Source organism: Cydia splendana, chromosome 20 (genome assembly GCF_910591565.1).
Source record: "Cydia splendana chromosome 20, ilCydSple1.2, whole genome shotgun sequence".
NCBI classification, from domain to species: Eukaryota; Metazoa; Arthropoda; class Insecta; order Lepidoptera; family Tortricidae; genus Cydia; species Cydia splendana.
In genome coordinates, this window is record NC_085979.1 from 2,212,580 (window position 1) to 2,236,711 (window position 24,132).

Consider the following 24,132-nt stretch of genomic DNA (forward strand, 5'->3'; position numbering starts at 1 on the left):
TTCGCCATATAAATGAGAAATTAGAAAGATTTAGGCAGTTAAACTCTTTACCTTTTAAACACACATATTTTAGGATTAAGAAACCATATTTTAAAACCCTTAAAGATAAATATATATCAACCGTTTCAAATTTATAGACCCTAACTAATAAAGAACGTTAATAGACATCAAACAAGTGTGTGATTCTACCCTAATCCTACCCTTTGTCCCTAATCTAGTATATTCAAAGCATAGTTCGTTCTTACCATCGACCTAATGCTTTGTAATATACGCAAGTGTAGTCCCTACGAGAGGCTGTAAAGTTCGGCAGGCGAGACCGATAAGGCAACCTACAGGCCAGTGTATTTGACTCCCTCCTTATCGCCCGCGGGCATGGTGGATAAGAATAAGTCGCCCTATTCCGTGTATATAAGTGGATCAGTACCCTAGCACACACACGCACTAATCACGAGGGAAACTCTGCCACAACAAAGACTAAGTGTAATATCAGTCACGACAGAAGTCTGTCCCTGCAACCAGCACTAGCATGAACCGGAGCACCGAAATATATAAATAAATTTAATAGGAGACCTAGTCTCAATTACTGTCGACTTCAGTGGGCCCAGATTACTCCGGATGACGCGCACGTGACGTCCCCACATCCATCTAAACAGCTGGGCCTTGAGACTAGTGAGATAATTCGTCTCTTATGTTGATATAAAAGAGACGCCAAGTCCTCTCAAACTTGGAGCAATAGACTCCTAACCATCCAATCCTTTGGCACCGTTAGGCGGAGTGAATGTTTAGCTGGACAAACTGTCAGTCCAAACAATGATCTGGCTTTTAAAATAGCAAAAATACCCCATAGAAAAACACTAAAATAACTAAGTTATCACTAAATTAAACTAACTCAACAGAAAAGTGAAATTCCCCTAAACACTGTCATCTATATTTAACGTTACGAGAATTTCTTCCCGCAAAACCAAACACAGACACTATTCCTAGCCCCGGCTATGCATTGACATTGTCCCTGCATAACATGACGGCACTTAGAACACACAGCGTAGAGAAAACTTCACAATAACTAAAAACCCACACATGGCAGTAAAGAATCTCCACAACAGTCTAAACTTAGCGTTACGACGATTAAAATCCCCGCAAAACCAAGCACAGACACAAATTCTAAGTTTAAATTCACTAGGATAATTCCAAGTAAAAACAAACAGAAAAAGTCGCGGAGAAACTTCACTTCCCCGCACTACGTTACACCCGAAAACCAGAGTCACTGCTAGCCCGGTCGAAGAATGAATGCCCCTCCCAACGCTCCGCACCGGCCTTTTATACCTTTTACTATGGCGACTGAATGGCGACATAACGGCGACATAACGGCGACTGAGCGGCGACTGAGCGGCGACTGAGCGGCGACTGAGCGGCGACTGAGTGGCGACTGAATGGCGACTGAGTGGCGACTGAATGGCGACTGAATGGCGACTGAATGGCGACTGAATGGCGACTGAGTGGCGACTGAATGGCGACATAACGGCGACTGAATGGCGACTGAACGGCGACTGAATGGCGACATAACGGCGACTGAATGGCGACTGAGAGGCGACTGAATCAAAACAAAGATACTGGCGACTGAGTGGCGACTGAGTGGCGACTGAATGGCGACTGAGCGGCGACTGAATGGCGACTGAGCGGCGACTGAGTGGCGACTGAATGGCGACTGAATGGCGACTGAATGGCGACTGAATGGCGACTGAGTGGCGACTGAATGGCGACTGAATGGCGACTGAGTGGCGACTGAATGGCGACATAACGGCGACTGAATGGCGACTGAAAGGCGACTGAATCAAAACAAACATACTGGCGACTGAGTGGCGACTGAGTGGCGACTGAATGGCGACTGAGCGGCGACTGAATGGCGACTGAGCGGCGACTGAGTGGCGACTGAGTGGCGACTGAATGGCGACTGAATGGCGACTGAGTGGCGACTGAATGGCGACATAACGGCGACTGAATGGCGACTGAAAGGCGACTGAATCAAAACAAACATACTGGCGACTGAGTGGCGACTGAGTGGCGACTGAATGGCGACTGAGCGGCGACTGAATGGCGACTGAGCGGCGACTGAGTGGCGACTGAGTGGCGACTGAATGGCGACTGAATGGCGACTGAGTGGCGACTGAATGGCGACTGAATGACGACTGAATCAAAACAAACATACTGGCGACTGAGTGGCGACTGAATGGCGACTGAATGGCGACTGAGCGGCGACTGAGTGGCGACTGAATGGCGACTGAATGGCGACTGAATGGCGACTGAATGGCGACTGAGCGGCGACTGAGTGGCGACTGAGTGGCGACTGAATGGCGACATAACGGCGACTGAATGGCGACTGAGTGGCGACTGAGTGGCGACTGAATGGCGACTGAATGGCGACTGAGTGGCGACTGAATGGCGACATAACGGCGACTGAATGGCGACATAATAGCGACATAACGGCGACATATTGGCGACATAACGGCGACATAATAGCGACATAACAGCGACATAACGGCGACATATTGGCGACATTACGGCGACTTAATAGCGACATCACGGCGACACAATAGCGACATAACGGCGACATACTGGCATAAACATTATTCCAAAAGTACCAGGATGCCAGAATTGCAGAAGAGGTCGTTTGCCTCGGGCGGGTAACCGACAACAGGTGTCTTATTGAGACAAACGTATACCAAAAATACCAGGATACCAGAACTGAGGAAGATGTCATTAACCTCGTGGCGTGTAACAAGGTTTGATTCAAGAAGAAAGATCATAAGTTCCAGGTTGTTTACTAAACCATATGTCTTAAATATTAAAGTTCACTATTGCTTACTTCAGAATATAAATCATGTCCTTTTTACTCACGCAGTTTAGAGAAAGACGGAGCTATTTTTAATGACATCTACGCACACATTCATAGGCAATAGTCGAGTAGTCAGTTGGAGTAGACTAAATTATGATAAAAGGGAACGTTCGAAAACTCATCACGTACGAATTTGTAAGCATTATTTTACTTTGAGATATTTTTAGTTTACTTCTGAAAAACATTCCTGTATTGAAGTTTTTTTATGTTTATTAGTATCTAGTATATTATTTAAGACATCCGGAATTTAGAGAATTAATTATTTTAATATTTTTATTTATCTTATGAATTTTTAGATTTTATGTTTCGAAATTGTACTAGCATCAGCGTAACGGAACGTCGAGCTGTCTTCATCAGTTTTATTGTCAACGTCAATACCAATTTGTTGTTGATTATTTCCTGAGGGTTTATTTTGTTTATTTCTAAGTTAAAATAAAGATTTAAAAAAAAGAAAGTCACGTGATACCTATTATGGATTACCATGGAATTGCTTCAAGTTTCAACTGTTAGAATATTCGATGGAATCATGAATGAAATATGCGACTGAAGAGGTCTTTAGTTTTACAAGGTATTTCCTTTTATTTTCTGTGTTTCAATGAAAAATGTGGTTAATACTAGGCAATAGGCATACGACTAGTCACAAAGCCAATAGACGTATAATGGAACACACGTGGCGCATAATACAGCTTATCGCTGAACATGTTTACCGCTAAGCAGCTTTTTTTATTCTGACTTTTTGAGGAGCACGAATGAACTATTATGAAGCCAATAGACGTATAATGGAACACATCGGGCGCATAATACAGCTTATCGCTGAACATGTTTACCGCTAAAGCAGCTTTTATTGCGCTGACTTATTATAAGGGAGAACGAGTGAACTATTATGAAACCAATAGACGTATAATCGAACACATGTGGCGCATAATACGGCTGAGCGCTGAACATGTTTACCGATAAGCAGCCTATTATACTACCATTGGGACTGTCTGCATAGCGGCTGTTAAAACGTTCACAAGATGCCTTATAACTGTTTAGAGGTTCACTAGTGTATCGAAATAACGACTTGGACTTTATAGTGGTTCACTTAAGTATCTTTATCAGATATATAACAGTCGTATGCTGCATATAAGAATTTTAACGGTTCACGTTGCTTTTTAACATTGATCGCCATTTTATTGTATATAACCTACAAAATTGAAATTGCTTTTCCAACTTTTAAGGGTAACAATAAGGTTTTGTGCCTGAGTTCTTAACCTAAATCATTAGTTTAGTACTTCCTATCACGTATTATTAACTTTTTATCTCATAATTCTGTCCAAACCACTGAAATAGTTTTTACACGTAGCTTATTTATATCATTAATTTAAATAAATACTGATTATTTTCTTGGCGCACTGAAATTTTCTTAGATAATGTATATATATAAGGGGTCATCCATTAATTACGTCACACGAATTTCTAGGTTTTTTGACCCCTCCCCCCCCCCTTGTCACATTTCGTCACATTTGGCAAACCCCTCCCCCCTAGTGTGACGTCACATTTTTTCTACGAAATCGCCAAATCGAATTAAATAAGTACCTAAGTATTATTAATATTTTATCAAAATATTTTTGACGATATAAATATTAGTAATTTTATAACCCAAAACTGCTTAGGAAAGAAAATTAAAAGAATAAAAACGATTATCGTTTTAAAAACTTGTTATTTAAATGTACAGCGAATAAAATAATTTAAAAAAAAATTTCGGTTACTGATGAAGTTAAAGTGACGTCACAAAGTTTGTGTCTCCCCCCTCCCCCATGTCACAATATGTCACATTTTCTTGACCCCCTCCCTCCCCCTAAACGTGTGACGTAATTAATGGATGACCCCTAATGTCAATAAACTTGCATTCCCAAACATCTTTCTCGCATTAATATATAAAAGATCATATACAACCATTTAACTAAACACTTCAACAAAATGACTTATGGTGTCGTTGCGCTTAACGTTTTTGCTTCAATATAAATATGTTCACCTCTGCGTTCGTCGTCACTATACTAAATATAATAGATGATTTTTAAGGCAGAGGTGTAAAAATATGTTATAAATTATCTTTTATTCAGCCCAACGTCAATCTTTCCCGGTATTAGGGCGCACATGTGACATATTAGATGAATAAAGGGTAACTGGTGGTCTCTTACCCAGTAAATATACACCTCTTATAACTGCTGTTACCCCTTATAATTCCGTTAAATTGGTGCTACAACGCTCTTAAGTAGCTATGTGAACTTAAGGCTGCTTGATTTGTGCCCATTTAAGAGTTATAAAAGCTGAAAAGACGCTTATACAGCTCTTATGCAGCTTTTATATTCCAGCTTCAAGCGTATTCGTACTTCATTATGCGGCTGCTATACAGCTAATCTGTGCTACTTGGGCGAGAGTTGCCGAGAAATGTCCGATGTCGTAAAATGAAGATTGTTATGAAAATTTCTTTTCCTTATTGTAAATTAAATACGCATCGGAAGCGATAGTTTTTATGCTCTAGTTCTATTCCCATATGTAGATAATTGATTTGAACAGGTTTTTCTTATCATACGTGTGTCGTATTCGAGAAACGTGTCAAAAACTTTTTTAGAAATTTGTAAGGCGCAACCTCGCTTCTTCCCTCGTTTTTTATCCCGTTCTGGTTTTTCAATTATATATATATGATATGTAGCCGCCATCTTGGATTATAAAATGATCATCATTTTCAAATTCTGCACTCCCTAAAACCAATAAATCGACATCCGTGACGACGCAAGTTATCTTTATTTCCAGATCCATCCAATTGCTACAGAATACAAAGGACAAAAAAAGAAGCAAGGAGGTAATGAGACAAGCAAAAATACGATGATTCCTCGACGCAATTGGGTGATTCTTAAATTGTGTCCAGATTTTTTTGTCATAAAAGTTTTTATTTTTCACATATAAGTAACTCTCACAAGTTCCGTGACATTTCGACCTTGTAATTTTTTAAATGTTTTTGCTTATCTATGAGGATCTCACTAGAATAATATAATCAAGGTATGTTTATGCTTGATGATTGAAATAGTAACTCAAAAAATATATATTTGTGTCTTATATTCCTGCCGAAGACTTTTATTTTTCCTTTTCCTTCTACACAAGTTAGGCCAAGTAATAAAAATTTAGGGCTCTCAATTTTATCTTGACTTCTACATCAGTAAAGCTACGAGGCCATGTTTGGTATCTTTTTCGTATAAATTCGCAGTACCAAATTTAGTTATGGTATCACATTGACACCATTCCGAAGTAAAAACATATAAACTTATTAAAATACTTTCTTTTGTGTTAGTCGGACTCGCGTATTAAGGGTTCCGTACATTAAGTCCGACTCGCGCTTGACTGCACATTTCTAATAGGTTTTTTTGGGTATAAAATTAATTTGTTTACCTTACATGTCCGTCTTTGGGTCCCTAATTTACATATTTGTACCAAATTTCAACTTAATTGGTCCAGTAGTTTCCGAGAAAATAGGCTGTGACAGACGGACAGACATACAGACGCACGAGTGATCCTATAAGGGTTCCGTTTTTTCCTTTTGAGGTACGGAACCCTAAAAAGATTTTTTTTTTATTTTGTGGAATGGTGTCAATGTGATACCATAAATGGATTCAGCACCCCAGATTTATACGAAAACGATACCAAACACGGCCTAGCACCTTCACTGATGTAGATATATCAAGATAAAATTGAGAGCCCTAAATAAACCTTCAAGAGCGGATATCTCAAAAACTATTCAACATATTCATTTTGTATAAGTGGCCATGTCGCTAAGATGCATAGTTTCCGAGATATAATCGAATGGGACCTTCAAAGCCCCCTCTCTCCCCCCGCTCAAGGGCTACGGCCGGGGACTTTTGATATGTTCACCTCCTAACTTGTCCAAACCAAGTCAAAAATTGTGTTCCGAGCATTTCCCTCTACAACTTTTTTGAGCATTCGTTGCCTGACCTAAGTAGCGTATTGCATTTCTTTAAAAACTTTTTTGTAAAAGGTTGACGGGTGTTGGGTATTTATATGGTTTTGGTCGATTATTATCATTTGCATCGCCCATGATGACTTACTAGAATTACGAGCACACGAGACACTAATAGTAGTTTGACAAACCTTGGTTTTCAAGAGGTATAGTGTAGTAAATAAAGGTAGTGGACCCCGCAGTAATTCCTCAGCCAGAAAAAACTTTACAGTATGATAAAGTATCAATAAATAAAAAGTATTGTATAAATATCCAAAGAATAATAGTAATAGTATTTAAGTAAATACCTAAAGTCTTAAATCGTTAATATCTTTTTACGGAAAAATGCTCCGTTCAAACTTTCGTCTCCACCGGAAATATTCATGTAACGTATTGCAACAATATATGACATAACAATAAAAAAAATCCCAGCAGAAATACCAATAACTTATTTGGTAAAAAAATTTCGGACGGAGGAATTACTCGGTTAAATAAATAAACAGCTTTGTATGTTTACGTATAAATACCTAACTTAGGAGTGTTTTTAGGGTTCCGTACCTCAAAAATAAAAAAAAAGAACCCTTATAGGATCACTCGTGGGTCTGTCTGTCTGTTTGTCACAGCCTATTTCCTCGGAAACTACTGGACCAATTAAGTTGAAATTTGGTACACATATGTAAATTAGTAACCCAAAGATGGACATATTTTTTGTATAATTTAAAAATACATAGGTTCGAAGTTATTTAAGAAAATACAAATAGCCAAAAAATGACCATTCCCCCTGTATCTCCGAAACTACTGGGTCTAAAATTTTCAAAAAAGTACACATAATAGTTCTTTACCTATAGATGACAGGAAAACCTATTAGAAATGTGCAGTCAAGCGTGAGTCGGAATTATGTACGGAACCCTAGAAACGCGAGTCAGACTCGCACTTGGCCGGTTTTTTTTTGGATATTTATAATGTTAGTTTCGGCTCATACTATACAATAACCAAGCAAAATTTCATCGACTGAGGAATTAATGCATGGGTCTCCATACAACAACTTGCTTCGTTTACTACCCTAGTATTTTATATTGACATTTGCTGTCAGATTTAGTCGCAAACCGCACGCAAAGTGCACACAATGTGTCGACACCTTGTTACGGAAATGTGTACACACGGCGACGGCACTTTGTTTCGAAACAATTCTAGACACATTGTGTGGACTCTGTTACGACACATCTGACATTTAGTTACCACTTTGATGATTCTGCGACTGGAATGGTTATATGGGAGATAAATACCATTTTTGTTCTGCAGAAGAGGGCTATTCGAGCAATATACAAAATGAACCATAGAGACTCGCTTAGAGATAAATTTAAGGAAATTGACATAATGACAGTGCACTGTCAATACATTTATGAGAATATTCTGTATGTACATAAAAATATTGTAAATTTTAGGAAAAAATGGTGAAATCCATAATATTAATACTAGAAATAAACATAAGCTCGCAGTGCCCTTCACTCGGCTCCATAAAATTAAAAAATCATTCATGGGTAATTGTAAGATTACCCATGAATGATTTTTATAATAAACTTCCAAACCATATTACTGAATTATCTATTAATAAATTTAAGATTTAGATTTAGATTTCTTTATTTCAAGATGAAAATTACACTATAAATTTGCTACATTCGTCAAAATTATGTTTATCTTCTCATCATGATCGTCAAAAATTACATTATATATTTAAAAATAAAAAATATTAAGATTAATAAAAAGAAAATTTTTAAATTGCCTGTGATTACATTAGTACACGGGAGCGCGCGTGAGCTGTAGGGGGCAGCACAGGAGCCGCCTGCTTATTGCCGTCAAGTGTCGTTGTCAGGTTTAACTTTCCGATTTAAGAAAGAAAGAAATACATACATTATACATTCCTTTAATACAATTTGTATAACATTCGATAAATACTATGACATAATAATGTTACAAAAAAATAAACTAAATAGGATTCCCACGGCACAGCCTTGATTTTCAGCGTTAACCTAACTTAAAACTTAACTAAAACTAATTAAATACACAAATTTAGGTTAAAATGTGGCATCGCCTCCAACCCGACCGTTCCCTATAAGGCTTCTCTCCCGTGTGTATCACCCAGCGTCTTCGCAGGTGCTGTTGTACTGCAGGCCGCTCTTGTAGTAGCTGTTGCTACGTTTTAAGCTTTGGCCCAAGCGTCTTCTGGTGACATCGTTGGGTTGATTTATCACAATGACTGTTTACCTATATTTGAAAGACTTTTCTCTAGTGTGTGTCCTCTCGTGTATTTTTAAATGTGATTTCAGCCTGCATTTATAATCACAGTGGCTACACTGAAAAGGCTTCTCCCCAGTATGTGTCATTTCGTGGTATCGTAAGTTTGAACTCTGACTGCATTTGTAGTCACAATGTCTGCATGTGTAAGGCTGTTCTCCAGTGTGCGTCCTCTCGTGTATTTTTAAATGTGATATCTGCCTGCATTTATAATCACATTGGCTACACAGAAAAGGCTTCTCGCCAGTATGTGACATCTGGTGTATTTTTAAATTTGATTTCTGACTGCATTTATAATCACAGTGGCTACACTGAAAAGCCTTCTCGGCAGTATGTGTCCTTTCATGTATTCGTAAGGCTGAACTATCACTGCTATTGTAGTCACAATGTCTGCATTTGTAAGGCTGTTCTCCAGTGTGCGTCCTCTCGTGTATTTTTAAACGTGAATTCAGCTTGCATTTATAATTACATTGGCTACACTGAAAAGGCTTCTCGCCAGTATGTGTCTTCTGGTGTATTTTTAAATTTGATTTCTGATTGCATTTATAATCACAGTGGCTACACTGAAAAGGCTTCTCGCCAGTATGTGTAATTTCGTGGTATCGTAAGTTTGAACTCTGACTGCACTTGTAGTCACAATGTCTGCATTTGTAAGGCTGTTCTCCAGTGTGTGACATCTCGTGTATTTTTAAATGTGATTTCAGTCTGCATTTATAATTACAGTGACTACATTGAAAAGGCTTCTCGCTAGTGTGTGACATCTGGTGTGTTTTTAAATGTGATTTCAGGCTGCATTTATAATTACATTGGCTACACTGAAAAGGCTTCTCGCCAGTGTGTGTCCTCTGGTGTATTTTTAATTGTGATTTCCGAATGCATTTATAATTACATTGCGTACAATGAAAAGGTTTCTCGCCAGTATGTGTCATCTGGTGCGTTTTCAAATGTGATTTAATCTTGCATTTATAATTACAGTGGCTACACTGAAAAGGCTTCTCGCCAGTGTGTGACATCTGGTGTATTTTTAAATTTGATTTCTTACTACATTTGTAAACACATTGGCTACAATGAAAAGGCTTCTCGCCAGTATGTGTCCTTTCATGTATTCGTAAGGCAGAACTATCACTGCACTTGTAGTCACAATGTTTGCATTTGTAAGGCTGTTCTCCAGTGTGAGACATCTGCTGTATTTTTAAATGTGATATCAGCCTGCATTTATAATTACAGTGGCTACACTGAAAAGGCTTCTCGCCAGTGTGTGTCCTCTGGTGTATTTTTAAATGTGATTTCCGAATGCATTTATAATTACAATGGCTACACTGAAAAGGCTTCTCGCCAGTATGTGTCTTCTGGTGTATTTTTAAATATGATTTCCGACTGCATTTATAATCACAGTGGCTACACTGAAAAGGCTTCTCGCCAGTATGTGTCATTTCGTGGTATCGTAAGGTTGAACTCTGACTGCACTTGTAGTCACAATGTCTGCATTTGTAAGGCTGTTCTCCAGTGTGTGACATCTCGTGTATTTTTAAATGTGATATCAGCCTGCATTTATAATTACAGTGGCTACACTGAAAAAGCTTCTCGCCAGTGTGTGTCCTCTGGTGTAATTTTAAATGTGATTTCCGAATGCATTTATAATTACATTGGCTACACTGAAAAGGCTTCTCGCCAGTATGTGTCTTCTGGTGTATTTTTAAATATGATTTCTGACTGCATTTGTAATCACACTGGCTACACTGAAAAGGCTTCTCGTCAGTGTGTGTCCTTTCATGATCTCGTAAATTAGAACTAACACTACACTTGTAGTTGCAGTGACTACATTTATAGGGTTTTTCTCCAGTGTGTATCCTCTGGTGTCTTTTTAAATTTCCTTTCTGAGCGCATTTATAATCACAGTGGCTACATTGCAATGGCTTCGCCCTAGTATGTGTCCTGTCATGTTTTCGTAAGACTGACCTAGACTTACACTTGTAGTCGCAATTACTACATTTGTAAAGCTGTTTTCCAGTGAGTATTCTCTGGTCTCTCCGGTTGTGCGTCTTCTGGTGACGTCGCAGGTTTGATTCAACACTGCATTTGAAATCGCAGTCACTGCACTTTAAAGGCTCTCCAGCCATGTGTACTGTTTGGTGTTTGTGTAAATCACTTTTACACGAAGTTGTGTAACTACAGTTACTACAATTTAAATTATTCTCCAAAGAGTGACTCTTTAAATGAGTCTCCAAACTTTTCTTGGAACTTGTTGTATACTCACATTCAGCACACATGAAATTTGTAACACCGTGTTCGCTTTTCTCGTGATCTGTTACAAGCGATTCGGTACAAAACGTAGAACTACAAAAATCGCAAGCAAATGGTTTTTGTCCAGTCGACAAATGTCTGTTTAATATGTGACTTCTTAAAATATATTTATTTCCAAAATGCTTGCCACAGTAATCGCAGGCATATGGTTTGCCTCCACTGTGAACAGTCGCGTCGCCGCGCAGGCGCTCGAGCACCACGGAACAAGCCATCGCGAGCTGTTCCCTGGCGCGGGCGGCGCTGCCCTCCGAACACACTGGAACACAAATAAATAAAAAGACTGTACTTTTACTATTTAATACAGGATTTGTATAGGAAACAAACTTAATTTTGCGTGCGAATAAGTGCCATACCTAACTTTTAAGGGTCTCTGGCAGGAAGTTGCAACCATCAACAGTGTCTGGCAACTTAAGATACATCATTTTATAGTTAACCCTCAACAAAAAAAAAGAAGTAAAAAAAATTAAGTTAGGTATATAAAATTCTGCTCCTAGAGTCTGGTAGCCAAATTTTGTTGACAGATATTTCCTTGTTGTATCACCTTCCTTCCTTGTTGCCTATGATTTAAAAAACAGTTAAAAGTCTTTTGTCAATTTATGTCATTCATTCAAATTGTTTGCGTTGTATAAGGCGTTTATTTTAAATAATATTAATAATAACTATACCGAGTGAGGTCCGCAAACCATTATTTAAGCTAGTAAATAATTACTACAATGTGCGAAGTCGACGTGAAGCGTTCTACTCGTATAACGAAAAACTGCTATGTTTACAAGTCGTAAACAATTTAGTAGGTCGGTGCTCTATTAATATTTTGATACTTTAAGTACTAGTTCTAACATTTGCCTATAACTTTGACCCTTTAACCATTTGACATTCCTTTCTAGTCAATCGATTTCGAACCGTAAATCTTACAGTAGAGATGCGTTTTTGTTCTAAGTATGATGGCAAGTATGTTGCCGCTACGGACTAAAGGGTTAAGTACGTGATTTTTAATGCCTGAATCTCATGCAAACAGTTGTACAGAAACGGATAAACTAGAAGTTCTGGAAAAAATCAATAAAATTAAAACATTGGAACGTATACATATGTGTTTGTCGTTGACTGTACTTTAAATAGTGGTAGAAATTATGTGAGTTGACTTTGAGTGCACGTTAACGTATATTTAACTTATTTCCTTAGGTACCTTACGTGTGCACAGAAAATATAAAATATTTTCTAGTATCAAAACTATTATTCCTACTACACAAAGTGTGACCAGCCCAATATTTTTTTAATTTCCCGCCAAAAATGTGTGTAACATTTCAGTAGCCAGACTCTATACTATGACATTTTTGAGCCATAATTTTATACACCTTCATTACCTGATAGCTGCCAAACCCACAACGACCCAGGTTTCATAATCGGGGATCGTTCTTACCTATTAAGGAGCAATTTATAGAAAAGAAAAACTTTCAGCTTTTATACTAAGACGACGTCTGGCAGTCATGGGCTCTTGCTCTATAACATTACTGGAAATAACATTACCTGAGCGCGAACGACCGGTCGAAGAGCGCGCAATAGATTTAAATAGATTGACGCGCCGATAACAAAGGGCAGTTCAAGTCTATACACAGTCCGCGTAGTGTGTGATGACAATAGTGATAGTGTCATGATCATGATTGCATTGCTTTGTTATCCCGCTCGCACTACTCGCACTCGCGTGATGTTGCCATCTCGCGTTGCGTTGCGTGCTACTGTGTATCGTCCTCGACTATTATTATAAACGAAATAATAAACTACAAATACTACAATGCAATAAATGCAATGATTGAAATAAATCCAAAAATTATCTTACAAGAAAATGTTATCATCACTACACGCCGCGTCTGTCTGTTTGTGAGTATCGCGATAAACTTAAAAACTACTGAACGGATTTTCATGCGGTTTTCACCTATCAATAGAGCGATATTCATTTGTTAAGGTTTCGTGTTACCCGTGCGGAGCTAGTCATATGTGTTTAGCTAGTCTGAAAATTAGGTAAGTATGTAGAAAATATAGTTACTGTACTGTATATTGTATGTATATCTTCTATTCAATTTATTGATAAAAAGTAACAGTTACCAAATGTAATACAGTGGAACCTCGATAAGGCGCTTTCAAAGCCCAAAACCTCTAGGTATAACTCGCAATATTTAACCTCACTGTGACGAAGTAACCAACGATTCCCTTCAGGACTATTCAGTAAATTTTTTAGCTCTATAACTCGAAAAATGAAATTTTACCTCTATAACTCGAAAAATGAAATTTTACCTCTACAATAGTCGTATTGTTTTACCACATATCGCGAAGTTATTTATTGACTAACGAACCTCTGTAATTCGAAAAAGATAATACCTAAGACTGTACTTTCTGCGTTTCTATAATTACCCCTGTAACACGAATTTTTCATGTCTTTTATTACCTCTCTAACTCGAAACTTCTTTAAGACGAATAAAAACCTACAAGAACCTCCCTAAGTTGATGCTCTCTATAAGACGAAACTTTCGTTAATACGAAGTTTTTGGCATTTCCCTCTTGAGATTCGTGCTATCGAGGTTCCACTATATATTCAAATTCATACTAAAATTCAGATGACACACGTGGTTGATTAATACTTTGCCTTAAAGCTCATTGCTTAGTTACTATTGTATTATTTATTTTGTGGGTAACGTGGTATTAATACGACCACGGCTTTCCTCTGAATATCACTATGAATGTATAGTAGCAGGAAGGAGAAGAGCAGGACAACATGACCGCACTAACCCGCCGCTGACGAGTCGCCGTCACTCATCACATCATCCGTCTCCGACTTGACGAGGGGGTCTACATCTGGAACAATGACAAGGAACTACACACCACAGCAGATGGCAGTTATGTTAGCAGTGATAATTGTTTTTAAACGGAAATAGGCGCCGTAAACTAAAAAATCTGCTTCTCGCTGTCTTCGGCTTTCATGGATAAACTCTCGAGTTACATTCTGGAGTATATGCAATCTTTGACAAGCTCTCACCATACTCTAAGGGCAAGCAACCACAACCTAGCCTTTAAATACCCTATAAGAAAAAAAAACTGGTGAAGTGTTGGAAACGTGGTTGAATTTATTTTGTTTTGTACTCAATAGAAACGAAAGAAATGCAACTCTGTATCAATTGAAAATACATTGAAGTAAGTCTTCCAAGTAATTAGTATTATGGGTGGGGTTGAGGGCCTTAGGAGGCTTAGGAGATTGAAAATCATCCCTAGAAATAATTATTTAGAGTCAATGAAAATAAACAAGACAAAAGCAATGGCAAATTGTTATTACTGTAAAATGTTAATGTCCTATATTTCTGTGTATTCCTACTCATATGTGTGGTAGGTATGAAAGAAATACGTAAATTGTTAATTTACAAAAGAGTAACATTACGTATATAATAATACTTGCTACATATGTAGGAATAAGGAATACACTTTTGTAAAACTTTCACCTTTACTTTGTTATGAACATACACTATTAAATATCAATGCTTTAGCTTTAACTCTCGCGCACACAGACACATATTCAATTATACGAACAAAACGAACATCAGAATTTAAGATAATTACAAAAAAAGCAAACCGACTTCAAAAAGGACGAAATAAAATATTATCCTTTTTGAAGTCTATGCGTTACCAACTGATATGTTTGAAGTCGGTGCCAAGCCAAATTTTGAAGCATACCATGATTTTGGTGCGATTCGATAAGGATGTACGTTGGATTGCCTTACACGACGACAATGAACGTACTTTCTGTAGGTACAGTCGACGTTAAAAATATGTTTACACTTTTCGCCTTATTACAAAGGAGTAAGGTGCAAAAGTGTAAACATATCTTTGACGTCGATTGTATCTAAGAACACACCTCAGAACACACGATCAAACCTTCTTGGCGCAGTCTGTACCATGTTTGTCGGCACATTAGTGGGAATCTGGGAATCCAATGCATTTTTTTTCCGTCGTATTTTTTAAAGAGCATTTCGTACTTTCGTACGTATGCTCGAACAGTCTATAGCACGCAAGTGTGAGATTGGGACTGAGTTATTTCCCGTCCCTTATCCAGAGGACTACATTTCAAAATATAAAACAATTCAAGAAGTTTACCTTCTTGCCAAATTTCACCTAAAGCGGTTCAGTTGTTTAGCCATGAAAAGGCAACAAAGAGGCAGACAGAATTACTTACACATTTATAATAGTTATTAGTACAGTTCTAATGGGATTTATAGCCATAAAGCTGATTTTTTTTGACTGGTATTGTTACTACTTGGCTTGTCACCGACTTCAAACATATCAGTTGGTAACGCATAGACTTCAAAAAGGATAATATTTTATTTCATCCTTTTTGAAGTCGGTTTGCTTTTTTTGTAAAAAGTTTTTATTTTTCCATTTTTAGTTTTAACGCATTGTTAAGAGCGCGACGCATGAATGAAAAACAAGATCATGTTTAACACTAAATTCGTGTACCTATTACTTTAATAAATATGTAATCAGGAATTTTCTCCAGTCCGTCTGGGAAATTATAATTCCTGTCACTACACTAAATCCATCCTCCCGCCTCCGCCCCGCCACTGACCCAATCCCTCAACGCCCCGATCACTCAACCTCACAGCGCATCAACCCCTGATCCAGGAACTCCTCGACCCTGAACCAGCAACCCTTCAACCGCCATTCCCCGACCCCTTAATCCCTGACCCCTTAACTTCTAACCCTAACCCCCGATCAGTAGCCTTACCAGCTTACCACGAGTTTGACATTGATATATTCGCTAGCGTGTGTGTAACTTACTTTATTTGCATCTCGCTCGTTCTGGCATATTAGTGCGAGCGAGATGCATAAAAAGTAAGTTACGAAGACGTTAGCGAATATGTCAATGTCAAACTCGTGGTAAGGCCACTGATCGGGGGTAGTGTCAAACACATGGTAAGGCTACAGTCGCACTACATCAAATTGGTGGTTTTCGGAAGCAAATGCTCGAGTTACTTTAGAAAACACCGAAATCACTTTACACGTGCCTTTAAGAATTGAGGAGTTCCCTCAATTCCTCATGGATTCCATCATCAGACCAGAACCAAAAATAATACGGAAACACCTTGGAGGTAGTTACCAAACAAACAAAAAAAGAATTACTCAAATCGGATCACAGTTGCCGGAGTAATCGCTGAACAACTACATTTTAAAAAATCATCATCATTATCATCATAACAATCATCATCATCAAGTCTACTTCATCAAATTGGTGGTTTTCGGCAGAAAATGCTCGAGTTGCTTAAGAAAACACCCAAATCACCATGCATGTGCCTTTAAAAATTGAGGAGTTCCCTCAATTCCTCATGGATCCCATCATCAGAACAGAACCAAATTAATATGGGACCAACTTGGAGGTAGCTCCTTTCAAACAAAAAAAGAATTACTCAAATCGGACTACGGATGTCGGAGTAATCGGTGAACGTACATAGAAAAAAAAAATAGCCACAACCGAATACAGACAGAACCTCCTCCTTCTATGAAATTGAAGTCGGTTAAAAAACAATGAAATTATATTGCGGGCAATAAAGACACTATTATACATTGTATGTATGAAAACATGAACTAACCCATGAGTTCCTCGCTCTTCTCTTCCCCGACCTCCGACTGTTCCACCAGTATGGGCTCCTCGTCTGAAGCAAAACTTAATTATATAAACATCAGAACAAACACCTCTTTATGAAGCATACATGGAGAGTCAGGTCACCACAAATTGGGGCTTTTTTATTTAATTTTAAAATCCCACGCAGCAAGCAACTATGCCGAGCTCCACCCAACACCACGGTAACAACAACCCCGGTTTATCTCTTAAACGCAATTTCTGTTAATTTACTTAAGGGGCCGGTATATGACGTTTTCGATTTAGACCTCACTTTGTGACCATAATTTGTTCAATAAATGTTTAATAATTGCATTAAATTACACGTAAATTTGTTCACGAAGAAACCGTGTACCGACTCTTCATGCCATTATATTTTTAATTTGCTGTTATTCTCTACAAATCGACACTAAAAGTAACAAAAAATCATAATATGGAGTTCCGTTTAAGACTGAAGCAAAACAATTTTGTCTTTGACAGTAATTGAATTATTGTGTGATTTTGAAAGCTAGATAACTCAACTACCAATTTATTATCGATTTATATTTTTACTCACAAAGACAACACAGAAATTCAATCTCAAATGTAAACTTTCGAACAATTTCCATATATTGACGCCATCACTCAAAATTCTTCTTTGACTCAGATGCCCGCTGGGCTCGAGTCAAAGCAGACGTATAGCTGCTTTGACGCTAATGACAGCTGCTTTAAACAATTATATTGACATTAAATCATATACGCATACGAGAAAGTATACCAGTAGATAAATTGTATTTCAAAAAATAGGGTAAATAAATAACAGCTCGCGTCTCATTTCAAATTTGATTTGCTATTATTTACGGGTCATAATGGTCGAAAACGGCAGTAAACTATCTTAAAACATTACGATTACAGTCGAATTTAAGTATTATGTTACTTCAAAACCCGCTTAAAATGAAAAAGTTTAAAGACTCATCTTTACTGATTGGGATTAATTTTCATTATGCTGGTATTAATTTTGGGTAATTTTAAAAACATAATATATGACTTCTGTACGTCAATGAATTTTGATGACAATTGTAATTTTGTATTTATATTAGAGAACTTTTATCTTAAAATATTGCCTATTAACCGGAAGCGTTATGTAATTCGTATAAGTAATACCTGAAAGCCTTGTACCTAGATCTGTAGGTAAAGGTAATAGGGTAGTTTAGCCGGTTTACCGGCCACCTCCGGTTCTCGGCCACTACGTAGTAAAACTGTAATAACATGACAACTTTACCGTATTTATTGAAAAAATGAGGGTAGTCGGATAAATTAAGTTGACATTGACATATCCTAAATTTGTTAGCTTGATAACGTTTTGATTGGCTCGTCAGTGCACCAAAGCAATTTAGCAAGTGTGGATGTTGGACAAATTTGTAAAAAAAATTGTGATTCAATCTGTTTTCAAGGTAAGTAAAAATATCGTTTTCGTGGGTTTGAGGCCATTATTGATGTTAATGTGCATTGTGGATAAGTTGAATTTATGTTATTATGATTTAAATGTACGATTTTTTTTATATAAGTCGATTAAATTTGATGGTCGGGCAACTAAATGCAATTTCGTAAAGATATTTAGTTCTCGGCCGCCCGGCCGAGAACAGGATTGAGGCACGTAATTTTTAATTGATTAATCTTTCCTATTAAAAGACAGCCAACAAAATAAATATTTCAAATAATACTTATTTGTATCCAAGTAATTCATGTAGTTAGTTCTCGGCCGCATGCTTATTAACAAATAATTGGTTAAAATCTGCTTTAAAATCTTTTGTATTTAGCGGCCAAGAACAGGATTATAAAAAGTTAGTTTTCGGCCTAGCTAACTTATGACGGCCGAGAAACAAGTAAAATTTATTTTGTTTTCGGCCCTTGAAAAGTAAATATTTTTTACACAATTTTTATATTAACAAGATGCTTCAAAAAGAAGATGAGTTTTTGACTATCAGCGACGAAGAATTTTCGTTATTTTAATGTAACGTCTTCATGATCTTCCTAGCCTTGTCACGACTCATAGGAGCCTAATAGTTTTTACGAAAATGACTGCCATCTGACCTTCCACCTATGTGTCTATTGGGATTAATTCGATTTCTTCACGAAATTTTCCTTCACCGAAAAGAGAATGGTAAATATTACTGGTGATAAGTAGTTACCGTAGCCTATGGATGCCTGTAACTTCAAGGGTGTTACCGACCCATAAAAACCTCCGGACTTACGCACGCTGCTAGTTAGACTACAAAATGTCTTATTTTAATATTTTTGAGTATGTTTTGGAAAACTTTTTACGAGATGTAGGTACCATAAAAGTTCCCATTAACGTTCCTTAATGTACCATTGAATATTTGTTGTTTTATTCAAAAATAATTCCTATTGATAGTGAAATAAGAGTCATTTAAAAATATAAATAACAGCGGCCGACAACTAGTTAACAAGCGGCCGAGAACCAAAAAAAGTGTCCGAAAACCAGCTAAATTGCTACTTTTTCATATTTTTAATTATACAAACAAAACGTTGTAATTAATAACGGATTTTGATACAAACATGGTAAGTGTATTATATTTTTAGTCTAAAAATCACAAAATGACAAAGATTGGTCGAATATATTGTTCATAAAATACATTTGAATTCGAAATTTTGCTTAACTGGCCGACAACCGGCTAAACTACCCTACCATGGAACATGGATTACGACGAATAAATGATTATGTAGGCATATGCCGTTCGTTCCGTATATATGTATAATGCGTGTACGTGCTGTTCTCTGAAAATCTTTAAGAATCTTCAAGAAAAAATAACGGCACCAGCACTAAGTACTAGCTAGTTTTTGCGGCTTTGGAGACCGAGATGAAGCTTACAGGCAAATAGCGCTGTGGCCTGGTTATTGTTATGTATACCTATGTATCGAATGTTTTATAAATTTACTATAAAAAGCAATGTTTTATTTCGATTAGGTCTACATTTTGTGCATATTGCATATCTGAAGTATTTTCGTACTAAACTTGAAACTTTCGTTGAAACTAAATAAAAGAATTATTCCAAATGTACAGTCACCTGCAATTTATGTTACACAACGAAGGCCGCAAAAATATCTGACACGATCTTATTTGTAGAACCATAAGAGCATGTCACATATTTTTGCGGCCTTCGAAGAGTAGGTGCCGTCATTATCACCAACTTTGCCCGCTTTTTAAAAAAAACACGAATTTCTCAAAAAAAAAATCATATCATATGATTTTTTTTTGCTCAGCACGTCCATTGTGATCAAACGCATCAGTTTAGTTGCAGAAATTTTTTTTATCGCTTTTTTTCCCCATTTTTTTGCGTTTTAGAGGGCGGGCAAAGATATCCGGGGTTTTCGCCAACATAGCCCACGTCAATTTGGTATTCAAATACAGCTCGTATGATGATGATGTCTAAGGATCACTTAAAGGTTTTGGGCAATCCTACCATTCCCCGTTAATAACTTAGCGATAAGTGTAAAAACTTTTAAATAAATTTGCTGGGCAATGTTGCTTACCCGTTTTTGCCCATTTCCAAATAAGGCTCGCCTGAGCATTTTACAAAGGCTAGGGTTGTCACTTTATGAAAATCTGATACAATAGTTTAATGGTCAAAAATATGATTTTTTCTGTGTTTTTCATTCGTTAACGGGATAAAACATCTAAACAAAGGATAATAAAACAAATTAAATACAGTATATATATATAAACTTATTTTAGTGTACAAACATAACCTTCTTTTACTTGCGAAGTTGGGTAAATTAGATGAAAGTGACAACCCTAATCCGTTTTTGGTGGTGGGCAATGTTGGTATGGATGCCAAATTACCGGATTACTTTGCCCACTGCTAAAACTTTTGTGTATTTAGGCCTTTTTAGTTTAAATCTCAATAGACATAATCTATGCTTCATGTGTTATAACTCAAACCCGGAAATATTTGTCAAAGGGTTCTCAATTTTTTCTACTTGCATTCATTATTTATCAATTTTTTGCCCGCCGAAATATACCCTATATTAGACAACTCGCTCAAAATTCCCAAGTCAAGTTATGCACAAGTTTGGTATATAGTTTTGTCAGAAATATAACCTATTTTCTACTAAAAACAGCAGGGTGGCCATAACTATTATAAATTTTTCTACATTAACGAATTTGTTTAAAATTGTCGTTTTGGGCAAAGTTTCCCTGGAGGCAAAGTTGGCGCTAATGACGTAACATATTATTGCAGGTGACTGTACATAAATGTTTCGGTGATTTTGAGATTATTTTCCAGGTTAGTTTACTAACAATCAAGTTATGCAGATACCGATTTCGTGAACGTATAAGTAGTAAGGTACCGCTATTGTTTAGCGATACCGATTATTTTTAAAGGTAAAACTATACCGGTTGAAATATAAAGATATTAAAATTACAGCAGGGACAACCATTTTTTATAGGTGTACCTAAACCATCATTGGCCGAGCGTTAGCAAAGGTCTCCGTTTCAGCTTGGGCAAAAATGCTTTTGTATGTTCTCCTTTGCAGATCACATTTCTCAACTGATTCTCGTGAAAATTTGTAAGCAGGTTCGATAGAACTATTCTGTTTCGCTTTATCCGCCAAAATGGAATAGGCTAGATGACAAATTTTCATTTATGGTATCAATCAATCAGGTTTGTTTTTAGGATCAAATGTATGGGACCCATTGCATTAAAGCAATACAAAAGTCAGAAATGGTAGTCAAAGTCCGACAGTCGTACTTCACTCGCAAAACGCTCCTAACAAAAGGATAAGTGACCGTGACGTCAAGGTCACTGAGAGTCCATCTTGAAGTGTGAACAAAACAAGAAAATTGCGTTTTTGTCGGTGAAATATTGCGTTTATGTATATAGTTGCTATGCAATCTTTTTTTGGATAAAATGTGAGGAATCGAATGGTATCCTTACTTATTTAGTTTTTGGAAGTTAAAATAAACTTAAATTCTGAAACTTTCAGGTGCTGTATTTTTGAATTATTTCCATATATTTTTTTAATATCTACAATATTGTGATAAATTGCTTATTTGCTATCTATTTTACTAGATTTTCTTATAAAGTTCAACATGTGTCATCATCCCTATTGCCACCCTGCCGAAACTTTATTTATTTAAATTTCCATTGAATGGATTTTGCACCTTATGGAAAACCGTATAGTTAATAACATTTTACATCTGACTTAATGACATCTTGTTTTATTCGCTTTAATTGTACAAAACGCGTATCTCGACAAAGCAATATTAGGTAGTAAAACAGTCAACAATCAAATGAATTAAATAGGTACGTCACGTGTGACATGAACAGACAAGGAAAGCAAGATTAAATGCATTGTTTCTCTTTCATCTTTCAATGGAACGCTTTTACCCTCAAAGGAGGCTAGTGGTCAATACGAAACTAAAAGTCCAATCTTAAAAAAACATGATGGGTCACTGACCTGTCCCAGTAAGGTGAGGTAGTGTGCGTGAAGTGCGCTTGTGTGTGAAATGGGGTAAATTGACAGAATCTGAAATTTTACCCACCGCTACCGTCGCCTTAAGTACAGTACAGACAGGATATAAAAGTGGGGTCATTCCCACTAGTTACCACCAAAGTGAGTTAGTGATAGAACATTGTGTATAAAGAGTGGTAAACAAGAATTTATCAAGAATGGAAGTACTCACATAACACATCAAAAACAGAGTTATCGTTCACACCATCATCAGCCCCCTCAGATTTGACCGCAGACTCAGCTGAACAAACAAGAAAATTTATTTAATAATAAAAAAACTAGAAAAACAAACGGCTACAAATATAATGACCACCAAAAAATACTTTGGTACCCTAAATAAAAAAATCATGCTTACCAAAAAAAAATTACTGAACACCAAAAAAATAATGCCTAAAAATACAAAAGTACCACCATTTTAATTACGACTGCACTTCAAATTGTATCAAATACCAAATATATTGAATGATCACCAAAAATCATTAATGATCACCAAATCTTGAAGACCAAATGAATGCGATATTTTCACCTAAATAAACCACTATGATTACCAAAAAATGTATACATATTACCAAATAAAGTAAACTGATGCCAAAATTACTAGCCCCTCCCGCTCAACCCCCCGTACCCCGCACCGCATACCTACCTTACCTAATCTACTTTTCTAGTAGCATTTCGTTATGCTACTAGAAAGGTAAGTCAAACTGCTATCAGTTAAGTGGGTTAGGTTAGCACTGCGACCCTTACAGAAACGAAATGGTACTAGAAAAGTAGGTTAGGTTAGGTTTGAACTGCGACCTTTACAGAAACGAAATGCTACTATAAAAGTGGATTAGGTTAGGTTAGAACTGCGATCCTCACAGAACCGAAATGCTACTAAAAAGTGGGCTAGGTTAAGTTTCAACTGCTACCCATACAGATACGAAATGCTACTAGAAAAGTCGGTTAGGTTAGGTTTGAACTGCGACCCATACAGAAACGAAATGCTATCAGAAAAGTGGGTTAGGTTAGGTTTGAACTGCGACCCTTACAGAAACCAAATGCTACTAGAAAAATGGGTTAGGTTAGGTTTGAACTGCGACCCTTACAGAAAAGAAATGCTATTACAAAAGTGGGATAGGTTAGGTTTGAACTGCGACCCTTACAGAAAAGAAATGCTACTAGAAAAGTGGGTTAGGTTAGGTTTGAACTGCGACCCTTGCAGAAAAGAAATGCAACTAGAAAAGTGGGTTAGGTTAGGTTTGAACTGCGACCCTTACAAAAAAGAAATGCTACTAGAAAAGTGGGTTAGGTTAGGTTTGAACTGCGACCCTTACAGAAAAAAAATGCTACTAGAGAAGTGGGTTAGGTTAGGTTTGAACTGCGACCCATAGAGAAACGAAATGCTACTAGAATAGTGGGTTAGGTTAGGTTTGAACTGCGAACCTTGCAGAAAAGAAATGCTACTAGAAAAGTGGGTTAGGTTAGGTTTGAACT

General features: G+C 37.1%; 2 protein-coding genes across 2 annotated transcripts in view; one reads left to right on the forward strand and one right to left on the reverse strand.

Annotated features, from left to right (window-relative positions):
* Positions 1-24,132, forward strand: part of LOC134800719 (gastrula zinc finger protein XlCGF26.1-like) — a 140,175-nt gene that overhangs the window by 70,799 nt on the left and 45,244 nt on the right. The gene's annotated exons all lie outside the window — the stretch shown is intronic.
* LOC134800883 (oocyte zinc finger protein XlCOF6-like) lies at positions 8,883-11,540 on the reverse strand. Its single transcript, XM_063773421.1, has one exon. The coding sequence runs from the start codon at positions 11,453-11,455 to the stop codon at positions 9,152-9,154; it is 2,304 nt and encodes a 767-aa protein (XP_063629491.1). The 5' UTR covers positions 11,456-11,540; the 3' UTR covers positions 8,883-9,151.